The sequence below is a fragment of the Apodemus sylvaticus genome, chromosome 23, assembly GCF_947179515.1.
Source record: "Apodemus sylvaticus chromosome 23, mApoSyl1.1, whole genome shotgun sequence".
In the NCBI taxonomy this organism is placed as follows: Eukaryota; Metazoa; Chordata; class Mammalia; order Rodentia; family Muridae; genus Apodemus; species Apodemus sylvaticus.
Window position 1 is genome coordinate 40,873,795 of NC_067494.1, and position 26,647 is coordinate 40,900,441.

The 26,647-nt window shown below is 45.8% G+C and overlaps 1 protein-coding gene across 2 annotated transcripts in view; it reads left to right on the forward strand.

Annotated features, from left to right (window-relative positions):
- Nucleotides 1-26,647, forward strand: part of Fndc1 (fibronectin type III domain containing 1) — an 83,210-nt gene that overhangs the window by 11,080 nt on the left and 45,483 nt on the right. The window contains exons 2-5 of one of the 2 annotated variants that reach the window (XM_052169752.1): nucleotides 9,616-9,810; nucleotides 12,987-13,073; nucleotides 13,647-13,715; nucleotides 25,847-26,053. In XM_052169752.1, coding sequence (XP_052025712.1) covers nucleotides 9,616-9,810; nucleotides 12,987-13,073; nucleotides 13,647-13,715; nucleotides 25,847-26,053 — 558 coding nt within the window. The remainder of the gene's footprint in view (nucleotides 1-9,615; nucleotides 9,811-12,986; nucleotides 13,074-13,646; nucleotides 13,716-25,846; nucleotides 26,054-26,647) is intronic. The other variant, XM_052169753.1, reaches the window with a different exon arrangement.

The following is a 26,647-nucleotide window of genomic DNA, read 5'->3' on the forward strand; positions in this document are numbered from 1 at the left end:
GTGGTGGGGTTGGGTGCTTTCTGTGCAAAGGTCTTCTAATTTCCTGTGGTATTTCATCTATCTATCTATCTATCTATCTATCTATCTATCTATCTATCTATCCATCCATCCATGTATGTATGTATGTATGTATGTATGTATGTATCTATCTATCTATCTATCTTGGGTTTTTGAGACAGGGTCCCACTATGTAGCCTGGCTGTCCAGAAACTTACTATATAGACCAGGCTGGTCTCGAATGCACAGAGATCCACCTGCCTCTGCCTCCCAAGTGTTGGGATTAAAGACCAAACCACCATGCCCAGCTCTCTGTGGTGTTTTATAAGGGCAGACTCCACAGACCCAGAGACACACCCTCAAGGGACCAATAACTATGGAAAATGCTTTTATGGAGCCTTGAAGTTAAGAAACTCCAGAAGAGAAACCAGGCTGTTGTTTTAAGATACAGATACCTGCCTCTCAGGAAAATTCAGCCAGCCATCTGTGGGCCTTGCAGGTACCAGTTCTGTGTTACACAACCTTTAGTCAACCCTCACCTTCAGTTATCCGCCTTTGGGGAGACAAGAAAGGTCATAATTATTTGGCAAGTATAATTCCATGTAAAGACTGATTTAAACTTTAGCCAGTTAACTCAGAGGTTTGCTCATGTGTAGCCAGCCTTCTGGATGTTTCTGTATATTCTGATGCTATCTAGCACTTGTGGGAGATAGCTGAGTGCTTCTCCTTCCCTCTCAGATAAATCTCAAACTTGTCTCTCACCTTGATTCCCACTAACAAGCTGCACTATAACTTAGGTGTGTCCTCCTCTCTTCTGGTGTCCCTGTCGGGTTTTTGGTTAGATACTTGTGGTTGAGGCCGAGGAGATGACTTAGTTTGTAAAGTACTTGCTCATAAGCAAGGACTGACTTCTAAAACCCAATTAAATGCCAGTTGTCATGGTATATGCCTGCAATTCCAGCGCTGGGGAGACAGCCAGGTATATCCCTGGGGCTCCGTGATCAGCCGGTCTAACCAGTGAACTGCAGGTCAGTGAGAGATCTTATTTCAGAAAAGGTGGGTGGTGTTCCAGAGAATACATGAGGTTGTCCTTTATTATACATACACACACACACACACACACACACACACACACACACACACACACAGAGAGAGAGAGAGAGAGAGAGAGAGAGAGAGAGAATCTAGTGGTTGCACTCAAATAAATGCTTTCTTCACTAAAGAACCTTGGAGGCATTCAGAGGCTTTCAAAAGATGGTAGAACTTGATCTCCAAAGATGAAGAAGGGAGACTTCTGTCAACACCCAGACTCCACGCCACTGGAGAATAATTCTGGTGTGTTTGGGGTTTAAGTGGCTCACCTATTTCAAAAGCTTTGAACATTCCTCTGGGGGCCTTCTTTGTAACTGAGCCTGTCCTCACCTGCTCCATGGACCTGCCTGCCTCGCTGGGTATCTATAGCAGGTGCTCCCTGAGCAGGGCAGCCTCTGTTTGTTGGTCTTGGCCTTCCTTGCTTTGGGTGGGTTCATCACTGGCAGCTTTTGTGACCAAAATGCTCTGGCTGCTGTGTTAGCTTCAAAGGTTGCCTCTGATTTTCATAGCAGGTCTTTATTAACAGTGCCTGAATATGAGTAGCAGAATCTCACCTTGGATTAATTTAAAGTTCTTGGAGCCAGAACTTCCATGGCAAGTCCAGGAACTGGCTTTAGAAACCCTGATAACCCAGAACTCATTGCTAGTCTGTTTTCATTGCTACAACTAACTATCCAAGGCTAGATGCTGTGTAAAGAAAAGGTGTTTACCCAGACCACAATTTTGGATCTCTGTTGCCTTCAGTGTATAACAGTAAGATTAGGCTTCCCCAAATCCCAGAACTCCCTCCCTAGCTTCTTGGTGGTGTCCCCAGTTAGAATAAGTCCAGAGAAGGCTTCTAGGCATATTGAGGGTCATAGGATTGTAGGGTCACAGGTGTGTTACAGGATTGAGTGATGCCTTACTGGACAGACAGAAGAAAGATGCAACCATTATACAGTTTTGCCCGAGTCCACTGCTTCATAGAGACTTCAGGGTCTTTAACCATGTAAGGCACTGGCAGACTCTGGACTCAGCTACTCTTACTTTAGGGTAGTGCTTCTCAACCTAATGGTGCACTCCTTTAATACAGTTCCTCATGTTGTGGTGGCCCCCCTACCATAAAATTATTTCATTGCTACTTCATAACTAATTTTGATATTGTTGTGAATTATAATGAAAATATCTGATATGCAGGATATCTGATATAGGACTCCTGTTTAAGGGTTGTTTGACTCTGCCCACACCCACAAAGGAATCTCAGCCCACAGGTTGAGAACTGCTCCTTTTAGGGTGTCCTGAAGGTTCTGTACTAGTTTGAGGGAGATGCTATTGCTGAGAGAACTCTGCCCCATCTGGGAATTTGAATGAATCGTTTCTTAAAATGGAGTAAGAACCTGGGGGAGGAGAGAAGTTTAGATATTTGTTTCTTTGATTTTAAGTTAGAGGAAAAGGATGGCTTCATGTCTATCTGCACTGTCTATAACTGTCCTGGGGACTTTAGTGAAGAGATGCACATACCTGAGCATTGTGCATGTTTGTGTTGCCAGAATTTTGAGGACGTCTCACTATCTCCTTACTTACACCCTGGTGAGCTCTGTTGGGTGTGACACACTGGGCAAAATTTGAGATCATGGCAGGACAGGCTAAGGAGGGGACTTTCTGTCTAGAGATCAACTTGGTTTTGGAGTTGGGCTTTGCTTATTTCACAGCTGTCTGGGGCCTAGGAGACACTATCTCCATGTCTAATCCCAGGAAGACACATGATGCACCCCAGAGGGTATTGCAGGGGGTCCCCCAAACATAGGGTGAGGTCAATCTTGATTCTTGGAGGAGTCAGTACAGCCTGAGCATAGAGTAATGGCCACACCCAGTGTGGACCGGGACAGCTCAAGAGCTGGGGCTGTTTGTAAAGGGACTGACCGCCTCTTTGTCTTCTCCAGTCCTCTTCACTGAAGTGACTCTGGCTCCTGTTCTACTCATACTCCTCTGTGCAGGGCTGAGGGCTCTACACTACTTGACTTCTTCTGTTAGGCAGGGTTAGTAGCTTTGAAGCTCCCAGACCTTCCTCTAGGTGGGAGAGTTTGCATTTAACTCTGTTCTGGCTTCTACATGACACCTTCCTAGTATAGACCAGACCTGTTGTACTGGTCCTCCCTGGGATTTGTCACCCTCAGGATCTCTTCTGGGTTTGTCTAATGCTCCTGAGCTTGAGGAAGAGGGCAGAGAAGCAGGAAGCACATTAGTGACAGAACATGAACGCCCCGTTCTTTGACTCAAGGTTGTCAGCAATAAACTTTATGTTTTTCAATTCTGACTCATTTTCATCACTTGGAGTTGAATTTAGATGTTTAAAATAAATATACAGAGAAGTCATTGTATATACCTGTCAGACTAAATAAAGGCTGTGCCTGGTTTGTTATTTGTTGATGTGATAGGAGCACCCAACACTTTTCTGTCATTTGTGCACAAGGTGCTGATGCTACCAAGACTTGAAGGTGGTTCTGTGAACGTGTGACTGTCATAGCACAGTATGCGACCATGACTTTGGAACACCAATGAATTTTACTCAAATCTACTTTTCAGATGTGGTTTTTCTTTTAGATCAATTAAACTAACTCTCAGTTACATAAGTTTCTTCAGTAAGTACTTGGGAGAATATCAAAGAATGAGAGAGTATTTCCTTTTAAACCATCAGTGTGTGGTTAATTGTTTCAGAAGATATCTGGTTCTTTCCAGTTAACATTTTCTTAGTGGTTTTTTTTTCCCCCTAGAACTGTGGGTTTTAACCTCAGGATCTAAGAAGATCCTGTCAGCAGTAGCTGTCTGAGGTAGGCACCAAGATGGAGAAAGGTTGGATCGTAGCTTCCCTTTCTTTGTAGACGGTAAGCTGCCTGTCAGGCAAACGTAAATATTCACCCATTCATCCGATATGAGCTGAATGCCAGTTTAACTTTCCGTGCTTTAACGACTTTGGCTGAAATCATTCAGTGGCAAAATTACAGTGGAACAGCTCAAAGCGAGTGAGCCAAACGGGAGGACGTTCCTGCTTTGTTCTTTCTTGGGTCTGTGTTCAGGGGAAACCTTTCCCTGCCCCGCCCCCCCCCCCCCATGCTTCTCCTCCACACACATCTCTCTCTCTCTCTCTCTCTCTCTCTCTCTCTCTCTCTCTCTCTCTCTCTCTCTCTCAATCCAATGAAGCAACTGTATTTAAAAAAAAGAAAGAAAGAAACAAAACCTAGAAGGATTCAGTTGTAACTTTGAATCAGTTTTACTCCTCTGCATGGAGCCAGCCTTTAGTGGTTCATTTTATCGACTGTGCTTTGGACATTTTGTTTCTTTATTCTGAGACATAGCTCTCTATGTGGCTCTCATTAGAGAAAAGCTGTGTTTACAACCAAGGGAGACTGGCCTGGGATTTAAGGATGCTTCTGCTATCTGCCTCTAGCTCTCAGGTCAGGGCTTATCTAGATCAAGGCACTGAACTGCACATTGAGACAGTGAGTTCAGTCCCGAGCTCACACAGAACTGTGATGTATCTGGAGCGCTCAGACTATGCATAGATATGCAAGCCATTAGTTCTGCTAGTCTCTAAGCTTGGGTAGCATCCTACATCCATCCTTTCTACCTCCAATCCCCTCTAGCACAGGTCTCTATTGTCTCTTAGAGCCCAGGTCGAGGCATCTCCAGACTCCTTGGGTTTCTTGGGAAGGGAGGGATGTCTGGTCTCCACTCTTTAACTCTCTTCCCTTGTAGTCTTTCCTCCCAGACCTGCAGTCATCTCTGAACAAGGATGCTGGGAGATTGCCTGGGTCAGTAGCTATAGGATCTTTCCTGGGGTTAAGGTAGCGGTTGATGACTGGCCGTCAGTGGACCTGCCTGGCCTACTGAGCATTTGCATATGCATTTCTATGCTGTTTTCAAAAGCAGATTCCATTGCCCAGTTAGAATGAAAATTGAGATTTTTTTAAACCCAAAACTGAGATTTCTGTCTTGGAGCTGGTAAGGTGGTTCAGTGGGTAAAGATGCTTGCCACAAATTCTGGTCACCTGAGTTCAATCTCACACGGCTGGAGGAGAGGTCCAACTTCTGTAAATTGTTCTCTGGCCTTAACACGTGTCCCCATGGTGTGTATGTGCCTGTCTTCCTCCCCACTGTGTTTCATTTAAAAGTAGAAATGACTCCTGTCTTCTTAGGATAAGGATCTGTGGCCACCTGAGAGTTGGGAGACTCCTGAAATCTGTTATGTCAACAGGTGCCTAAAACTAGACAGTGGCCCCAAATCTGCAGGCTGTCTTCTGCTGTGACTCCCGAATCTGCAGGCTGGCTTCTGCTGTGATCCCCGAATCTGCAGGCTGTCATCTGCTACAGCTTCCTGGCCCTAGTAGGCATTTGGGTTGGAGGACCCTGGGTTGATGTGGTTACCAGGTGTTCTCTTAACGAGTGTATGGTTAGTGATGGATACCAAGGCATATCGGAGCAGGAAGGCGGTAGGGGAAAAGCCAGCTGCTTGGCCCTGCCCACTCTGGAATGGACGCACTGTAGACATTGGCCAAGCTCGCCCTAAGGACTTAGCTTTGGCTTGGGCTTTAAGGTTGAGTATTAATTGGAGAATTTTTGAGGTCTGTTTTGAAAGCTGAAGACCCTGCTAAGGGCAGTCATTGTAGAGGTTCCAGGATCTAGAATTAATCTTGATGAGTGATGGGTCAATAATTTGACCTTGAGCCAAACTGGCTCCCAGGATCTGCACTTTGACTTTTGAAGCACAGAACCCTCCTGGAGTCCTCTTGGATGATCCCTGAGGTTTGGGACTAGACCAAAGTAAGGAGTCAATCTGTGTACCAAGTACCATTCCTAATGAGCAGGTAGACATCTTGTGGCAGCTGAGACCCAGAAGTGTGGGAAGGGATGGCTAGCTGCAAGATCAGAAGAACAGCATCTTGCTGTTTAGTTCCTGGCAGAATATTCTCAAATCTAGATCCAGTCCACTGGCATGAGCTACTGGCATGATTGTGCCCGAGCACGGAACTGCTGGAGCCCTAGCTGACTAGTGTTGGCTGCTGCCTTGTGATGGAGCGCCTTCCCACATGTCTTCATTCAAAGACTGCCCCGCATGGGGGACACAGGGCAGGCTGCCGACAGGAAATTCTGCTAATTTAACCCCAAATCCCTTCAGCTGTGGCTTAAGCATGCTTCCTCATTTGGCATACTCCTGGAGATGAGAAGCAGCTTGCCGGGGTCCTGCCTGTCTTCCCCCCCCCCCACATTACCCTTCCTAATACCACAGCATTGACATTTGAGTTTGTTTCCTAAGAGATAGAGCTTCTGGGTCAGAGAGCCTTCAAAGCTGCACCAGGGTCCTCCCTGTCAAGAAATAGATAGAAAACCATTTTTTTAAAAAAGGCTGTGTGCTTCAGCTGTTCATCAGGCATTCATAAAGAACCCGGGCCAGGCAGTTCAGGTCTATAGGCCTGGTTATGTGGGAGACTGAGGTAGGAGAGTCAGAAGATCAAGGCCTGTTTGAGCTATAGGATGAGTTCAAAGCTAGTTCAGGCAACTTAGTAAGAACATGTCTGAAAACAAAATATTACCAAAATAATAAAAAATAAAAAGGATGTAAATGTAACTCAGTGGCAGAGCATTGCCTGTCAGTGTAAAACCCTACGTTTGACTTCTGGAGCCATAGATGAATTCATATTTAAATAAATAAGAAAATAAGGACCTCTGTATTGTAGTTAAGCTTCACGCTGCCAGAACACTCCTTCTTCATCCAGAGCCTGGAAACCAGCCTGCTGTTCCAGAGCTACTTTCACTGTGTGGCTTTGCTTCATACTTAGAGAGTAAAGTCACTAGACCTTTACAGTGATCTCCAGAAATAGGACATGTGGTCATGTTCCCAGCCCAGGCGTCTGCTTACTGTGACCTGAATCTGGATGATGGTGTGAACTTCCTGGAAGGACTGACCTCACCCCATACTAAGTTGGTACCCTGGCTCCTCACATGTGGAGGTCAGTGCCCAGGCTGACATGTGGAGCATGGCCGCCCACTCACCAGGTTGTTCTGATTCCCTCTCCTGGTCCTCTTGTCAGCCATTCTCTTAGTCATCCATGGGTGATGTTTATCTAGTTCTTTTCAAAGATTTATTAATTTATTTTATGTATATGAGTACACTGTAGCTGTCTTCAGACGCACCAGAAGAGGGCATTCGATCCTATTGCAGATGGTTGTGAGCCACCCTGTGGTTGCTGGGAATTGAACTCAGGACCTCTGGAAGACCGGTCGGTGCTCTTAACCGCTGAGCCATCATCTCTCCAGCCCTGGGTGATGTTTAGGTGCTGGAAATGATGTCAGTTGTAAATATCAAAGCTGATGGAAATCTAGAAAATGAGGACATTTAATCAGGCCAAAGACCCCATTTCACTGGGAGGGCAGGCGGCGGTATGCTAATCCAACGAGTTTTGACAAACCTTAATTTCAGACTAGGGCTGCCTCTGAGACATGACTTCAGGGTGTCCCCAAAGCCTTTATGTTCAAAAGTGACTTCTACCAGTGGCACTCTAAAGTCTAGAAAGCTATTTCTAGAAAGCCATTTCTTTGGTTAAGTTTTTTTTGACACGAGAAGGCAAACGTCCCCAAGAGAGCACATGGAGTGTCAGTTACAGCTTTCTTCCCAGAGAGCAGGGAAGAGGCGTTGGCCAGCGTTGGTTTGAAAAAGGGCTCGTGTGTGAGATCTAACGTACAAGATTGCCGTGGTTTAGATGAGTCCCCAGAGGTCCTAATAATGGCTTGCTGTCTAGCTCATAGTCATTGGGGCACCTTGAAGACATGGGATCTAATGGGAGATTTTATGTCATTAGGTTTGTCCCTGAAGGAGGCAGTGGAATCCATCTTTACTCTTATTTCTTCCTGGCTGCTATGAGGTGGGGAGCTTCACTATACTGTGTGATTCCACCGCCATGGCTGCCCCCTCACAGAGCGGAGAGCAACTGTGACAATCTCAGATGTTTTATAATAGTGACAGGCAGAGAGTCACAGCAGGGAAGTAAACTGAGTGTATGCGGGTGGCTCTCCTCTCTAGATGGCAATGTTTTCTGACCCGAGTGGTTGGGAGAAGCATGCACAGCTCACTTTTCAGGCCCAGGAAGCATCTGACATTCTGTCTCCTGTTCACTTACCCGTGTCTTCTCCCTCACGGGGCTTTGGGAGCCTCTCGTGTGGAGTTGGGATGGGTCCTCTGGGGATTATGGTCAGGGCACATCATCTGACCTGCTTCGGTCCAGAGGCCGTGGGGCAATGTTCAGAGGGAGAACCGGCGCTGGATGTTACCATCATTTGTGTTCGTTCTGTTCAGATGTTTCATCCGTATCAAAATCACATGCTAACCCATGTGTGTCCTCATGTAAGCGTTGTCTCCCCTTTCTTTCCCCTATGAGACTGCAAGTGCATTTTTTTTTTAAAAAAAATGTTATTAAAATTCAGGTTTTCCTCCCCACCCGCTTAGGTCCCTTTTTATTTATTTATTTTCTGAAAATGCCTCATGTTACTGAATAGTCAGGCATCTTATCATCCAAGTTAACTAACATCTGTCTGGCTGTTGCAATTGCTACGTCAGTATCTAATGCGCACATTGCCGCAGCCTTGCACTACAGTTCCACTTATGCCGGAAACTGAGAGATTGTGTTAGGTAAGATGCTGTGTTAAATTAGTTTGGTAACTTTGAAAACGAAGAAAAACAAAGATCTCCTCATTGAAGATGAGGTGGTACTTTAAAGAAGTCATTTGATTTGTATAAATGTTTTGTTTGTATTTCTGCAAGTGCAGCACGGTCACGTGGTTGTGATGCCCACGGAAGCCGGAAGTGGGTGTTGCATCCTTTGGAACTGGAGCCACAGGTGACTGTGTACCATGTGGAGGCTGGTAACCCGAGATGGGTGCTCTCCAAGAGCAGTCATTGATCTCAAGCACTGAGCCATTGTTCCATTCTCCCCCGCCCCCCATGATCCTTCTTAACCATTTTCTACTATGTTTTTTTCTTCTGGGAAAATATGTAACAATTTAAAGATTAGATACAATACTTAGATACAAATAAGATCAGAGTTTTACATTCCCTTCAAGCATGTTTTGGCCTTTGTGGAAATGAACACTTTGTCTCCTCCCTTTGAATCAGGCAGCTGGTCCCTCTCACCAGGAGCTGATGTCGTGAACACAAGCTTCTGGAGAATATGTAAAATAAATTACTCATTTGTTTTTCTTGCCCTGGCATGTCTGCATAATCAAGGCAAGAAATGCCAAGGGTTTATTTTGACTTTCTTCCCCGTTTGGTTTAAATCTACCACCCACAGTTATCCAAAATACAAACCGCACTTGGGATCTGTGTGTTTGTCTCGCTGTCATGCTGTGACGGCGTGCAAACACAGTTGCACGCAAATCTTTAGGATCAGACAGATCGGATGTCATTTACATTCTTGCTGAGAATATCAGAGAGCATTCCGAGTTAGTCACCCAGCCTGCCATTGCGTAAAGTTCATAGTTGCGCTGTTTGTATAGTTGACCACCCACTGAAGCCAAGGCATGTGAAACTGCTGTCCACTAACGTGGGCCTGAAGGTGACATGGGACCCACCCAAAGATGCTACCAGTAGACCCGTGGAGTATTACAACATTGCCTATGGGAAGTCACTGAAAAGTCTTAAGTCCATCAAGGTGAATTCGGAGACACAATCCTTCCTTATTAAGGACTTGGGTAAGTGACACACATTCCTTTTTTCCGCTCCTCCTAAACTGTGTGTGCATCAACAATTGCAGCTGTGCACTAAGGATAACTTAAGACAGAGTGTGGCTGGCCCAGAGTCTTTGGAAACAGGAAGCCAAGTTTTGAGGCTCATCATAAGGGTATGCTTGGAGGCCTCACCATGAGGCCTTTGGTTTCACGCCAGGTTTCTTGCCCATATACTTACCTCAAGCATTCTTAATGTCAAAATGAAGTAGAAAGTTTTAGTTTTTGATGGTGCTTTGGAAAACAGTGGAAACATTGTTGATCTATTATTATTATTATTTGGTCTTAGAGCAACTTGACTATTTAATAGTCTAGAATGATATCTTTCCATTCATAAGCCACTGAATAATTAAGTACAGTTGACCATTGAACAACTTTGGTTTGAACTGTGTTGGTCTGCTCATATATGATTTTTTTTTGGAGGGGGGGGGATTGTGACAATTAGAAAAAAGAGCTTGCTGAAGAACTTCAAAGCCTAGTGATATGGAGAAGTTGGATGGGTCAAGATGGATAAAATATGTAAATGACAGTCTACCTGATCTGCTACTATAGTGTAATATACAAATCTGTTTACAGTTAGCATTGATCAACCCTTATGCACGCAAACACTTGAGTTTGCACACAGCACCCGTCTCAGTCTTCATTGTCAGTCAGTATGACTCGGCCTAGAGTCAACTGAGAGAGGCCTCGACTGAGAGGCTGTCAAGACTATGTTGGCCTGTGAGCGTGCCTATAGGAGATTGTCTTGAATATTCATTGATATAAGAGGACCCAGCCCACTGTGGGTGGCAACATCCCCAGGCAGATGATCCTGAGCTATGTAGAAAAGCTAAGTAAGTATATGAAAGGCCCCCCGTAGGGAGCCAGAGAGCCGACCCACAAGCAGCATTCCCTCATGGTTTCTGCTCTGAGCTCTCATTTGAGTTCATGTTCTGATTTTTCTCAGTGGTGGACTCTGACTTGCATGGATAAGATAGATAAACTCGTTCCTCCTCTAGGCTGCTTTGGGTACGAGTGTCTTATCACAACAACAGAAAGGGTCCTAGGACATATGAACAACGGCTGCAGTGTTAAATCATGACTGCAGAAAACTGACTCTCATGGCATCAGTGCCCTCCATGTATGAGCATTCCATCTCCCTAGTAAACCATGCAGCTCAGTTTCTTAAAAAAATAAAGTCAAGACCCTATATCTTGTCACTCTGGCTAACTTAACAATATGGAAATAGGTATCGCTTGACCACTTCTGTTAGACGTGGGGCTTCCTGTCACAGGCAAGCTCTTTGTAGCTAAGATTTTGGAAAGGTCCAAGTTATTATTTGCAGGGTTTTACCTGCATGGGTGTTGGGGCCCCTAACTCCTGAGCTGTTCAAGGTCAACTGTATCACATGCCTGCGAAGGCATATAGGACGGAGGTCATGCATGTGGACAGTATAACCTTTGCACTCACTGAAACTTTATTTTCAGTTGATTCTGGAAACCGGGAACATTTTAAGTTTTGCCTCAGTGTGCCTTGTCTTAAAGGCACAGCTCTGCGGGGGGGGGGGGGTGTCTCCTTTGTACCCTCTTTTCTTCTGCTAAAATTTCTACCACCACGTAAGGCTACCACTTTGAGATGGGGCATGAGGAAGCCACAGAGCCTTATAGAGAGAAGCCAGTATCCTTTGTGACATGTTACTGTTCTGATCCTGGCATGAGCCATAGCTCACCTCTCCCTCCGTATCTCCACCCTCTGCTGGGTACCACTGTATCCTTTGGGTAACTGAACAGGAAATGTGTAAAAATAGACCATCTCCAGCCCAGCCGTAAGGTAAAATGAATCCAACCAAAGACAGAAGCAGGGCTGTATTTGTTCAAACACTGGATTGCTGTGATTGCTGGGAAGAGAAAAAAGAAATACAGATGGGAGAGGCCCGTACCGCCCAATAAACAATGTCTCCCAAGGAAGTGCTGAGTTAAATGGCCAGAGACATGTGGACTCCATTGCTGGGGAATTCAAATGAGTCCAAAGCAGGGAAAGGCTGACAAAGCACAATTCTGTATTCTGTTGGGACCTGGACCGGTTTCCCATTAGCTCGTCAGGTTGTGCCAGACCCTAAATGCCACCAGCTCCTGCCACAGACAGACAACAGCCCACACCAGGCCTCAGGATAGCGGAAGTCCCAGAGAACCTCCAACTTCTGGCTCGAGGACCGAGCAAGGTTCTGTTTAAAAGAAGGCCTTGCCACTGAGAAAGGCCATTCCCACTTGCCTGTCCAGCAGGACAAACTGCCGTCTCTCCAACGCTCTGCCCCTCCTCACACTCTCAGACTTTAAATGCTTCAAGGAACTGCTCCCACCTTACCTGTCATGAGACAACGATTCATTTTGAGGGAAATTAGTGTTATGGATTCGGTTTTGGAAACTCATGAGTCCAGGGCGTGTCCTCTTTGTGCCGTGACGGTTCCCCCAGTTTCCTTTTGAATCTCAATGGTTTCAGGGGCTCAGCCAAGGAGACCTCTGCTACTGGCCTTGACCCTGAGACCAAAGTCCCAAAGCAAAGCCTAATTATTTCAAGATTAGCATTTTCAGAATTCCAGGAAATATTTTTCTAGCATTTTTTTTGGTTGAAATAGTAAAAAAAAAAAAAAACCACATGCAGATGTAGCCTGGGGAACATTTTACAGTGAAAAAGAAAAATTCCATGAAGCTTTATGTAGACTCATAAAGATTTTATGAGTTTCATTGATATTTCCTTTTTTTTTTTTCTGGATCTTTCCATTTGGACTTTCCCTGTGCAGTGTTAGTTTGTAACACTGTGTTTGGGTGCTAATGTGGTCAGTGAGGTCCCAATTCCTCTGCTGAGTTCATACTACAGACCTTAAAGTCGTCTGTTATCAGAGGCGTAGGAACCCAGGTTTGTTCCGCCTGCCTGCACTTCGTATTAAACACAGCTGACATTCTAAGGGTCAGCCCTGTTTCAGCCGCATGGGGAGGATGGTAGCGATTTCGGTAAAACCGAGGAGAAAGCTACTGCTAGACTTACTATACTGCATTCGGGCTTTTGGTATTTGTGTGTAACCGGTGTAAGTGAGATGCTGAATGAATGACGTGTGCGTTTCTGGAGGCCGGAGGCGGCGGTTTGATGTGAACCGTGTGTTTCAGAGCCGGGGGTGGTGTACTTTGTGCTGGTTACCGCAGAGAACCACAGCGGAGTGAGCCGCCCGGTTTACAGAGCTGAGAGCCCACCGGGTAAGTCTGACCTGGAGGCTGAGCTTCGATCATGAGTAGACTGAGAGGGCCCCTCTCTCCTGGCTTCTTCACGCCAATGAAAACATAGAATTACTGGGCTGGTGAGACGGATCAGTGAGTAAGGGCGCTTGCCACCAAGCCTGGTGACCTGAGTTCGATCCCTGGGGCGCACACTGGGGAAGGAGAGAACCGATTTCTGTGAGTTTGCCCTCTGAGCTACCCATGCGCAGTGTGGAATGCGCAGCCCCAATAAATATACGTAATTTAAAAATTAAAATTAGAATGATTAAAGAGTCCCACATTGTAGGCTTATACACTAGGACCAAATATGGGAAATTAGGAGAGAGGGATTTTTTTGGGAATAGCTTTGGTGCAACTTATGAACATTTTGTCTGCTGTTTTTCAATGTGGCTCAACTAGCCATGTGCAGACCCTACAACTAATTGTGTTATCCCTAAAACTTAGGTGTGGCGTTTCTCAAGAACCATTTGACTAGTCACTGAGGGTGTACTGAACTTCGGAGAATCCCGCAGACCTTGTTTCTAACTATCCAGTTGCATTTCCCTGATTTAGGAGGTGAATGGATCAAGATAGATGGTTTTCCCATCAAGGGTCCAGGACCATTTAATGAGACCGTCACAGGTACTTTGTGCTCACCTGAATCACGCCTTCACCGGAGCCACATCTCCCAAGAGGACTGTGGCTCTGTCACACGCACGCGCTCACAAGCCTTCATCTCGTCCTCATTGCTAAACTAATGCACACGCTGGTGGTCCAGACTGCAGCTGGTGTTGTGTGCGACTTCCTGTTTCTTCCCCTCCCCGTGTGGGCATCGTCTGTGTTTACATCTGGAGATAGTCACCTGCTAACTAGCAAATATGGCTGCCGAGATGGTAGAACTGACCACCTTAGGAATTTTAGAGCCTTTTATCTGTAAACAGCTAATTGAGACCCCCCAAAACAATGGCTCTTGTTGGCCACTGTGTGTCTTCAAGTCTTGCACTTTGCTTGGAATACTCTGGAATATTTTGTGATAGGCCAGACCCTTTCCATCTCTGCTCCATATTTGTCTATGCGTGTGTTGCCCTGTGGACATCGATGTTGTCTGGTCATATTGTTTTACTTATTGAGAGAAAAGTTGTGATTTTTATGCGCTGTTACTTGAATATATTTAATTAATGGTAAAAAAGTAATTCACAAAAATGTAGTTATTTCAGAATGCACTTGGGCAGTAGGGCAGAGAGCTATGCTTAATTTTTGCTACCACGTGCTGAAGCACATCGGCATGGACTGGGAGAGAGAGAGGTGAGTATGTGTGGAGACTGAGGACTACAGTGAGCTTCTTAGAGCAGTGTTTCTGGGGCAGGCAGTTGCCAAAGTCTTCTATATTAGAAAATGGGGGTAGGGTGGGAGAATAAAATAAAGGAAAGGATGTGGGAGGCAACTTGATCTTCCTCAGGGGTGCTCCAGGTGGGAGCCTCACACTCTTCCTCAAGGGTGCTCTAGGTGGGAACCTCACACTCTTCCTCAGGGATGTTCCAGGTGGAGGCCTCACACTCTTCCTCAGGGATGCTCCAGGTAGAAGACAGCACACTCTACCTCAGGGGTGCTCCAGGTGGGAGACAGCACACTCTTCCTCAGGGATGCTCTAGGTGGGAGACAGCATACTCTTCCTCAGGGGTGCTCCAGGTGGGAGATAGCACACACACTACCTCAGGGGTGCTCCAGGTGGGAGCCTCACACTCTTCCTCAGGAGTGCTCCAGGTGGGAGCCTCACACTCTTCCTCAGGGGTGCTCCAGGTGGGAGACAGCACACTCTTCCTTAGGGGTGCTCCAGGTGGGAGACAGCACACTCTACCTCAGGGGTGCTCCAGGTGGGAGCCTCACACTCTTCCTCAGGGATGCTCCAGGTGGAAGCCTCACACTCTTCCTCAGGGGTGCTCCAGGTGGGAGACAGCACACTTTTCCTCAGGGGTGCTCCAGGTGGGAGCCTCACACTCTTCCTCAGGGATGCTCCAGGTGGAGGCCTCACACTCTTCCTCAGGGGTGTCCAGGTAGGAGACAGCACACTCTTCCTCAGGGGTGTCCAGGTAGGAGACAGCACGATCTTCCTCAGGGGTGCTCCAGGTGGGAACCTCACACTCTTCCTCAGGGGTGCTCCAGGTGGGAGCCTCACACTCTTCCTCAGGGATGCTCCAGGTGGGTAACAGCACACTCTTCCTCAGGGGTGCTCCAGGTGACAGTGGGTGTTGTAGTACAAATGTTTTGTGATGAGTAGAGATGAGGGGCGGAAATCTGGAAAATGGAACAGGAGTTAGATACAGCTGGGGAGTCATTTTACAGAGTGAGAATGGGGTTTTAGAGAGCATATGGGTAGGAGAGGACCGGGAGAGGAAAGGCAACAAGGATCAAACTTGGCACACCCTGACAGCACAGGAAGTCTCTTTATCTCCGGAGTGTATGTTTCCAGAGCCAAGGAGAACCTGAAACCACATATGGTACCAGATTTGTACATACGTGTACTTTTACCTCAGCCTGTGCCCCTACGACCATTTAGAACTCTTAAGGGAGCTACAATAAGTTTTGCTTTCTTTACTTACATGGATGGCATTTTGTAGTTTCCTAAAATCTTTTTTAAATTTAATTTAATTTTTTGTACTTACCCTACATCCCACTCACTGCCCCTCCTGATCCCCCCTCCCCAATCCTTCTCCCTGCCCTTCTTCTCAGAGCTGGTGAGAACCTCCCTGGATATTCCCCGCTGGGCACCCCTCTCTGGCTAGCGAGGCTAGGCGTTTCCTCTCCCATTGAGGCCAGACAAGGCAGCCCAGCTAGAAGAACATATCTCACATACAGGCAACAGCTTTTGGGATAGTCCTGGCTCCAGTTGTTCAGGACCCATATGAAGACCAAGCTGCACATCTGGTGCATGTGTGCAGGGAGGCCTAGGTCCAGCCTGTGTATGCTCTTTTGGTTGGTGGTTTAGATTCTGAGAGCCCCAAGGGTCCAGGTTAGTTGACTCTGTTGGTCTTCCTGTGGAGTTCCTATCCCCTTAGGAGCTGCAATCCTTCCTCCTCTTCTTCCATAAGAGTCCCCAAGCTTCATCCATTGTTTGGCTGTGGGAGTCTGTATCTATCTGAGTCAGCTGCTGGGTGGAGCCTCTCAGGGGACAACATGCTCCTGTCTACAAGCATAACAAAGTAGCATTAATAGTATTAGGTTTTGGTGCTTGCCCATGGCATGGGTTTTGAGTTGGCGGGTTATCGGTTGGCCATTCCCTCAGTCTCTGCTCCATCACCCATGCCCGCATTTCTTGTAGACAGAATAAATCTTGGGTTGAAAGTTTTGTGAGTGGGTTGGTGCCCCTATTGCTCCCCTGGGGTTCCTGCCTGGCTACAGGAGGTAGCTTCGCTTCAGGTTCGCTGCCCTTGGTACAATAAAACTTTAACACGAAATGTAATAAATCAAAAAAACCTGTAACACTACCCTATAATGATAATATGAATGTGACTGTTCTTTCTTGCCTCTTTTATAATAGCCAACTGCATTGTCTTTACGCTTTTTCTCAAGATGATAATGAGCTGATACAATATGCAGATGATTATATAAAGTAATGAAAATTAGTCATTGTGGTACTAATAGTAGGATATTACATGTAAGGAGATGTTGCTAGAACATGAATACTTGCAAGAGCCAATTTGGTGACTTGGAAAACTATTGGGTGATTAATCAGCAGGCAGCATATTCACACCAGATACACTGGATGAAGTCATCATTTATACCTTGGGCAGGATGGAGTAGGGTAATGTGAGGGTCCGTTACATTTTGCAGAACAATGTATACTTTCATTATGAATTGTTTATTTCTAGAATTTTCCACTTAATTTTTTGGGGGATACAGTATATTACAGGTAATTGGACCTGGGAAAGTTAAGCTTTGGATGGAGGGGGGCTGACACACCCTTAAGCTGAGGGCAACATAGGAAAGTATGTTAATTTTAGATGTATTTACTCCTGAAGACACATATGTCAGAAACAAACATTTTACTGAGAGCTATTCATGCTTTGTATTTGAATCTCATATTTGTATTTTAAATGTTTATTTTATACTCTCGATCTGACATTAGATTTAGAACTAGGAGTTTTCTTGCTTTTTCACAGATAGTCACTTTCTTTTGCCACCTTTAATGGGAGTGTATGAGTGTGTTTGAAAGTGTCTACAGGTGCGTGTCTCTTATGTGTGACATGGAGCCCTGGGGGTTACAGACTAAGACTTGGGAATCAAAGAAATTCAGGTTCTAACTCATTGTTGCTTTAGTGCATTGGGACTGTATTCAGCTTCTTGTTGTAGGAGCTTTTGGATCTTTTGGTGATTACCAAAGCTCTCTGTTAGAATTTATGATCTTCATTTGTTATACATAATGAATAAAAGATACTAGAAGAGAGACACCTAGCTGAACTCGCAGCATATGATGCAGTCCTGACCTCAAAACACCAAACTGAACAACCCATGGTATCCAGAGAGCACAGACTCAGAAAAATGCTCTATTTCATTATCCCTGAAAGAATGAGAATCTATAGGAAATTGTCTATGACTGATTGATATGCCACCTAGGCCTTTTTGCTTTTGGGTCATGAAACAAAAAAGCCATTTCTTGTTCAGAACAATGATTAAGTAGATAACAATTTGGTCAAACAAAAGAAGCATTCTCAATGGTGCAGGTCTTATGGCAAAGCATTTGCCTTTAAAAACATAGATAACACATCAGCACCGGCACCGGTACTGGCATGAGATCTTGCAGGAGCTTGCTGGTGCTTTGTCTGATTTGTCTGCACCCCTGTTTAAAATCAGGGGAGAATCCATTTTCTATTCTGCCAAAACCAGGGATTTCAATTCAAATTCCAGAAAGGCCTCCTTTGGCTGGCCCAGACCTATCAGGTTTAAATATTCTTTACCTAAAAATAGAACCAAGGTTGTTAATCTGTCGCTTCAGTGCCTGTGGTTTTGCAGGCACGGGTCCCAGAGGTCTCTAGCATGGTGAACAAGACAAATGAAGGCTTATCCGTGTGAAAGTATACACTAGTGGGAAAGAAAACCAGGAAGCAACTAAGGGAACCTCATGCATCAGAGTCGTGTGGGCGAGGGCTGCCACCCACGGGGAGTAGGGAGGGCTTGCACAACACAATGTGTTTCCAATGGCTCTGGAGTGTCGAGGTCTGATAGTAAAGTGTGGGTAGGTTTGAACCTTGGGAATTCTCTGTGTTTGCAGATGGCTTCCTCCACGTTCTGTCTTCACCCAGACTTCCCTCCATCTCACACGGGAAAGAGATGGCAAGAAGCTATGGATCTGCGTGCCTTCCTTCTGCAAGGACGCCAGTTGGGTTGGATGAGGGTGCACCCTGATAGCCTCATTAAACCGGATTGCCTCATTAGGGTCCCTACAGCCCACTAAAGCTAACTCTGAGGTTCTGGGATTAAGATGTCAATATATGAATTTTGAAATAGTCACCAAGTATTTGAAAGCAATGAACTGCATAGTAATCTTGGATGAACGGATGGAGAGCCTGGTGATAAGGCTGTTCCGCCAAGCTGAGATGGTGAAGTAACCTGACAAGGGGGAGGAGGAGGAAGAACCTTCTAGAAAGTCCTAGGGGTTGGAGAGGGCTTGAGTGACTCTGAGTCTGCCTGCTCACCCAAATATGGAAGGTTTGGACCCAGAAATGATATCCTGAATAAAAATGCTGTTCCTGGGTGGCAGCCTTGCTTCTGACGCAGTAGAAGGTCTCCTCCGTTCTACATGCAGAACCCACCCTCCTTGCTGGGATGCCTGCCTGTATCCCCCTCTTTGGATCCTAGGGAAGCGATGTCTTGAGACTTCATTTTCTAGAACGCTGGCGTCTTCTCATTTATCTCAGAATTCTTCACTGCTATCTTAGCTTTCTCAGCAGCTGGCTCCAGAGGAATGAGATCACATAGAAGCAGGCCCCCAGGGTCAGGACTGTGCCGTGTCCCAATTTTGATAGTGAACAGCCCCACAGATGCAGCTGGGCCAGTTATTCTGTATTTGCCAAAATTTCATCTTGGAAAACCACGTTAGAGCCGTTAATTTTAGCGCAGAGTATGCTCATATCTGTTTTAATAATTTTCGTGGAGTCTCACAAACCCTGCGCTCTGTGCTTTTCCCTCAAGCTGTGGAGTTGAGTTGGATCCAGAACTGACACAAAGTCTGGGTTTTGCGTCTTGTCTTCTTTGCCCTGTATTTTAGTTATGAAGGTTGTTCATGCTTTCAATAATTCAATGACAGCTTGATCTAAGTTGGGTATGGTGTGGGCCATTCCTCTCGGGTTATTGCCACCAGCACTGTGGTTTAGATACCATAGCCCTATGGTTATAGCCACTGCCCTCTGGAAGGCTCTCTCAGGAACATAAGACATGTGTCTAGTAGTATATCTTACACACCAGGCATCCATGATGGTAGCCCATCTGCTAGCCCTGCCTTCTAGTTTTTAACAGCTAGATCTTGCCAAAGATCTACAGTTAGGCTAAAGTCAGTCGCTCAAGCGGGAGTTCTGAACTCCTCTGACTGTTGGCAGCATATCTTGTTTCTTCTATCCCTCACATCATGAGCTTGCTTCCTGACCTCCTCAGGCCCCTTGGCAGAGTCCCGAGGTCACCCTTGGCTTGTTTCTTCTCTGCTTTAACCCGGACATACACTCAGAACATCTCCCCTCTCTGAACTGCCTTCCCTGGTCCCACCAGGACCACCCAGATGCTTGGTGCTCTCTCTTTGGCCTCTCATAGCTGGACTAGGGGAGAGAAAGGAAGAGCTAAGCTGCTCTGGGCCTTCTCAACCATCACAGCCATGTTTCTCAGGCTGGGCTTCCAGTGATGTTTCAACGAATCTGCCTGTCTTTACACGGTCACCCTTCTTCTCTTCCAGGAGGGCTGCCACAAAAAAGAAGCCATTTTCTTCAGCTTCTTTCCTGGCTGTGCTATCTTCCTTCTGTCAGGTGCCTTTCTTCCTGTTCCTCTCGGGGTAAGATACCTCATCTTCCTTGGATGACTTCCATCTCCCTTTCTCCATGCTTTGGGGAAAAGTTGAATCATCCCTTCTCTCGAAGGCTGACTTCATTAGCAGAGTATCTTCAAACCACAATGAGACCCCAGGGCAAATTTGGGGTTGGACTCCTCTTTGCAGCCATCTCTCCAGCAGGCTTCCTGGATGACTGGCTCAAAGTGTTGACACATACTGTTGCACAAATAATTCAGCACTGAAATAACTTAGCCATGAAATAATGAAAAACCAGCTTAACCTCTTCTTGCTATCTTAACCTGGTTTGTTACTTTTTTGTAGTTAAGACAGAGTGTCTGAGGTTGAGGATACATTATAAAGAAACAAAGTCTGTCTTGGCTCATGGGTCTTGCCATGGGGGTGACTGCTACTAGGCTAGGGCCAGAGTGCCAGAAAGCTGGAGAGGCTGAGCTGTGCTTGCTCATGAAGCCTTAAAGGAATGTTCTAGAAGGACCTCGGTAGTTTAGTAAAAGCCAGCACTTGTTCAGAGGTCAACAAGTGAGGCCATGTGCCACTCTCTGACCCTGAAAGTGAAAAAAAAATGTAAGCGCTTGGGACTGTCAGGCTGTAGTCTAGTATGCAGGATCCCTGAAAAATCCAATGTTAGTCTGGAAAGAAACACCTCCTTCTTATGGAGCTATTCATAAATGGGATTTTATCATGAATGGGGGACCAGGTAACAGGTTGAATAAACCAAGCACCCAGTCAACAAGACCAGTCCTCTCATTTTCAGAAAACACATGCCCTTCTTTCCATTTGACCCCCGGAGGAAGCAAATGCAGGAAGACTCCCATTAAAACCACCCTAGAGAAAGCCAAACCACACCTTTGAGATATGCTTTTTGCAAGAATATGTCGCATTAGTCCTTCTTAGCCTTGATTGGCTATGATCCTGTCCCTGTGCTGTTCCAAGGGGCCCAGGAGCACTAGCTATTGAAGACAGGAAAGGATTGCTTGCTCTCTTTGCTTTTGATGGCCCTTGTGAGCTGTCAGGAAGTGTGGCTGGAAACTAACAGGAACATGGGATGGATCCACGGCAGCTGTGGGGTCTGACTCACCCGTTAGGAGCATAGGGAGCTTTCACAGCTGGCTACCCTGAGAATCTGGATGATCCCTCCATATGTGTTGAGGGGAATCAGGCCAGCAATGGGAGCCAGTAGTCACTTCTGTCTACAGTGTAGCTTTCTGTCCTCATGATGGGCAGGCTTCTGGTAGCTTCCTCATTCAAGGATACCTTGGACGCAGGAAAGCAGGATCCCAGACATATTCCACAGGCCCAGTGAGCTGGACTGAAGGGCCCTGTGGGGGTGTTTGAAGTTAGTTTCATGTCCATTAGAAAGGCTCATTGGCTTCTGTAACCTACAATGTTCTATATGGTGTTGGTGAGCCTAGAAGATGTCAAAATTCTTCTCGCCTTTTCTCCTTTTCAAACTGCTTTGTCTTTTAGACTGTCTCCTCCTTCACCTTGACTGTTTCCTGACACCATGTACTGGCCAAGAGGCACTGTTCTGGTGTCTCTGAGGATGGCAGGATGTTTATGACTGCCTTTCTCCTCTTTGGATTCTGAGAGATTCCTTGGACAAGTGAGCCAATGGATCCATTGGCATGGTGGACTGGGACTTGGATCGTCATCCAATGGTCCTTCCTTGGAGCATTGAGTGCATCTCTAATGTGAAAGGGATAGGGCAGTGAGTTTGCTTCAGTGGGACAGATGTCACTGACTTACTTCCTGATGGGGATACAGAGTTTGGGGAGCTCAACAAACCATTTGTGTAAGGAGATAAGTGTGAATGTACTGGACAGGGACTCCCACTGAGCCAGATCCTTTACCCAAAGCACTCAGGAGCACCACAGTCCTCCCCAGAGTGGGTGCACTATTTATACTAGTGTGGCTCCAGGGATGCTTACACTGCAGCCACCAGGAGCTTCTGAGTGAGCACTGCAGCACAGTGAGCTAGAACTACAGGTCCTACAGCAGGGTTCTAGTTCCTGCTGCTGTCCAGCTCTGCAGTGTGCCCCCCCCCCTCTGCCTCTCAGTCTCTTTGTCTGCTATTGGTGCTGTTCCAGGTGAGTGATACCTGACAGATCCATTCCAGAATAGGGAAGTTAAGGTCTTCCTTTGTTATTATTAAGTATATTATCTTATTTAAGTATTACCCCAAAAAGTCATGCATTGGAGAGGAGACCAGCATCACAATGGACCGTGTAGGCAACCCTGGTCCTTGAGAGTGTATGACACTTAGTGATGTCATAGTCACCTCAGTGTATATGAATGTGCCATATAACATGCACATGATAGAATCATCTGAGAGTGCATTTACCAGAGTATGTTTCTGTGGTTAGCAACACACAGCTGTATTGTAATATTATGTGTGTGTTGAAGAGTTTTGGGAATCTGTTCAGAGATGGTTCAAAGGGTCACATCTAAATTTGCCCAGGTTTATGATGGATGTAAGCTTTTGAGGCAGTTGCAGCCAAAGCTATCTCAGAGTTTGTTATATAGCCTGAGCTAACCTTTACTTTGTAAGTGCTGAGGTTACAGACATAAGCTCTGTACCCAGCTATTACATACAGTTTCAGAGAAAAAGAAACTGATGCAGTCAAGGAGTGCTCTTGAAGTCCTCTGTAAGTAGGAGATTTGATGTAGACCCTGAGTCTAGAGTTTGGGTTAGCCTGATCTAAAAACCTGTCACATATAACTAGCATAGAATTATACCCAGGCAAAACATGATGTGAAATTTTTGCCTATTTTTTCCATGGTAAAAAGAAAAAATTGATTCCATACAACTTGAGAAATATGCTGACTTAAAAATCACGAGGAACAGCCCAGCCCTGCCTGTCTTCCTGGTTTACAGCCAGGCAATGCTTGTTTTATTCTGTCTGGCAGGGGGACAGTGTGCAACTGTCCCAGGTCTTCTGGGACCCACCAGCTCTGCCCATGACGTACCTGGTTCTGTTGTGCTAAGACTAATGGGGGAGGGGATATATCCTGTCACTTCTTAAATAAATACACTCTGCCCTGGTGGTGTGAGCATGATTGATCTTGGCAGTTGTGACTCCCTGTTTTCAAGATAAAAGATCTACAGAATTTATTAGAAAAGTTCATAGTGCTTTTGTGAGGCCATTGCACACAGCTTAGAGAAAATACTCACATGATTTAATTGCAGATGGCTTCTAACCACAGGTGTGCCTTCCTGATGCTCGTCTCTGCTTTAAGAGAGGCTCCCTGTGTGATGTGCAAAAAGCAGTTGACAGTATACAGAATCCAGAGTATTAAAGAAAAAAACATTTCAAAGTGCTTGACAATCAAAGCCTCAAAAGAGAAATGACTGTGTCTGAAGGGGTTGTGGCTTTTATCCATACCCCCATTGTCCTGGGAATAACCTCTGGCTAACTACTCCTCTCCATGGGGAGACTGCAGCTCCATCTTGTGTAGAGTCAACTGGGCAGGGCATAGTGTGTAAGGAGCCTGCCTAGACACAAAGTCTTGTTTCACACTCATGAGCAGAAGAGACTGGATAGCTAGTGGGAGGTGAGTTTAAACAGAGAGAGAAAGAGAGAGAGCACTGGGGATAAGAATAGGTGGGTCCCCACCCCCAGTTGACACCAAATGACACTAAATGGCCCCATGACTTTATCTGCTTTGTCTCCGAATGTGGATGTCTTTATTCCTCACCCCAAGGCCACCTTGTTTTGGATTATCAGCTGTTTTGTGGTCCTAGCCTCATTCTAGGGCCCCAGTAGGAAGGTTGGCAAATGCTGGTGGCAGGAGCCGCACCGTATATTGCATATATTGGGACAGCTCCTGTCTCTGCCATGGGGCTGTGTGGTTAATGCTCAACAGGACTATTGTGCATGGGAGTTCCAGGACACACACTACAGCCAACAAGCTTGTGTGGTCTTGTCAAAGCTCCTTGTCCCGAGAACCTCATTCTTTCCTCTTGTAGTCTCCATCACTACAGAATTCCACGAGTCTTTGGGATCCCTGCTCAGCACTGTGCTAATGAGTGCAGAGGTTGCTAAATGAGAATCTGTCCCAAGAGGAAACCTACAGCTATCCTCAAGGATAGAATAGTCCAGGGGACACCAGGTCTCCTTCCAGATGCTTGACTGGGAGGACTCTGATGGAAAACAAGTGCAGGCTGAGCATGTTGGTCCTATGCAGCTGCAAATGCCTGGACTCACAGAAGACCCAGGCCCATTGCATTTTGCTGGTTCATTCTGTTGGATTACAAAGAGTTTCAACTTTTGTTTATTGGGGAAAACTTTTGTTGTGACTTACTGCTCTCAGATGTCTTTAAGGAAGGATGTCCAGAGGTTTATTAAGCAACTCCAGGAATTCCACAAAAGGATGGTCTTTGCCTAGATGTACAACATTGGAGATGACTATCAAAGTTAACTTCCTGAGATGTCTGTTCGTGAAGCTCACTCTAACTCATGGCACTCGTTTTCAGATATTATATGAGACTGGGATTTCTAGTCTAACAGAATTAGTCAGAATTGGTGCTGAGCCTGATATAGACGACAAAGAAAGGATGCTTCGAAGCAGCTGCCTTATACAGTTAGAGAAATGATCTTTGCTTAGCAGCATCCTCGCATGAGGGCTAGAAGGTGGTCCACTGTTAGAAATTGGCAGGCATAGTGGTCACATGATCCATAAACCCTTGTTCCTCAATGTATCAGCTCTTACTAAAATTAGATAGGTAGGTAGATAGATATGTAGGTAGGTGGATGGATGGATGGGTGGGTGGGTGGGTGGGTAGGTGGGTAGGTGGGTAGATAGATAGATAGATAGATAGATAGATAGATAGATAGATAGATGATAGATGGGTGAATGGATAGGTGGACGGATGGACAGATGGATGGACGGACAGGCAGACAGGTAGGTAGTTACATAGATAGATAGATAGATAGATAGATAGATAGATAGATAGATAGATAGATAGATGTGTGGGTAGATGGATGGATAGACAGATTGACAGGCAGACAGATAGATAGGCAGGCAGGCAGACAGGCAGGCAGGCAAACAGGCAGACAGGTAGGCTCTAAATACTAACCAGTGTCCCCAGGACATACTACTTTGAGAAAGTTAACAATGGGTACATTTCAAGTCAGTTTAGGATGTTTGGAAACTGGCTAATTTGTCAATAAAAAAAGTCAGAGACCCCTGAGAATAGTGGCAACAGTGGGGCATAACCCAGATTTGTGGGGGAGGGGGAGAAAGATTTACATAAGGGTGGGAATAGAGACTCCAGGACAAAATTGGTTCGTGTTTAGCTCATTCAGCAAGGAAAGTTAGCCTTTCAACATGACAGTGAAAAAGCCTTCTAGAGGTCAGTTACAAATAACAAACACTTAATGACTCTGTTGTATTTCAATATCTTTCTCTAGCCCTTGCCGCAGACTATATAGTCTTCTAGCTTAATGGGAATGAAGGGAAGTAGATGAAAGGGACCTTATAATGCTTCCAGATCTGTGGCTGGCACACATGGAATGTATTCATTTTAAGTTCAGAGAATTGGCCTGAAATGGAAGCCTGTGTGGACACAGCCCACCCTGGAACACAGCAGGTTACCAAAAAAAAAAAAAAAATGAGTGTTTTTAACCCAGCAATTAACCAATGTGGCTAATGCAAACAGAGATTTCACATATATGATGTAAGCTCCACCCTTTAATCATTTCTATGTTGTGTCCTTCTTAAGAAAAGGAAGTGCCCAACAAGCCCTTGCGTATGCGCGTCCGAGCCTCAGACGACAGGCTATCCGTCGCATGGAAGGCGCCACGCCTATCTGGAGCGAAGAGCCCACGAAGATCTCGGGGTTTTCTTCTGGGCTACGGGGAAAGTGGCCGGAAGATGAGTTATGTTCCACTGACCAGAGATGAGAGATCACATGAAATTAAAAAGCTTGGTGAGTTTGAAATGATCTTCCATACAACGTGCTCATCACTTCTATGTTTAGAACGTCATCCAAGGCAGAATGTTGTCTGAGCGAGAGGTGCTTCTCCCAGCTCTGGTCATTCAAGGCAATGCTCTATGTTAACCACCTTCCCCTCCCTATGACTAAACCAACTTCTAGAAGGAAGGGATTATTTTGGCTCTTGGTTTTGGTGATGGATCCCCACAGAGAGGAAGGCGTGATGGCAGGAAACTCTATGGTAGCTGGAGTATACTTCCGGAATGTCTTAAATCTCAGTAGAATAAAAAGCAGAGTGAACAGGAAGTAGGGTCCAGCTACAGAACTCCCAAGGTTTGCCTCAGGTGACACACTTCCGTCTACAAGCCTCATCTTGTAAATGTTCCACCACCTTCCACAGTGCCACCATCTTGGGGCCAAGTCGCAAACTCATAACCCTGCGAGAACAGTTATTACTGAGACCACAACCTCACTTTGTCCCCTCCTGTCTTGGCCTCTGTCACATTAACCTTTATTCAGTGGCAGGACCACACTGTCTTATAAGTTGTTTCTATGTGCAGAGTCCTTGAGCCACTTATGCAGATATGA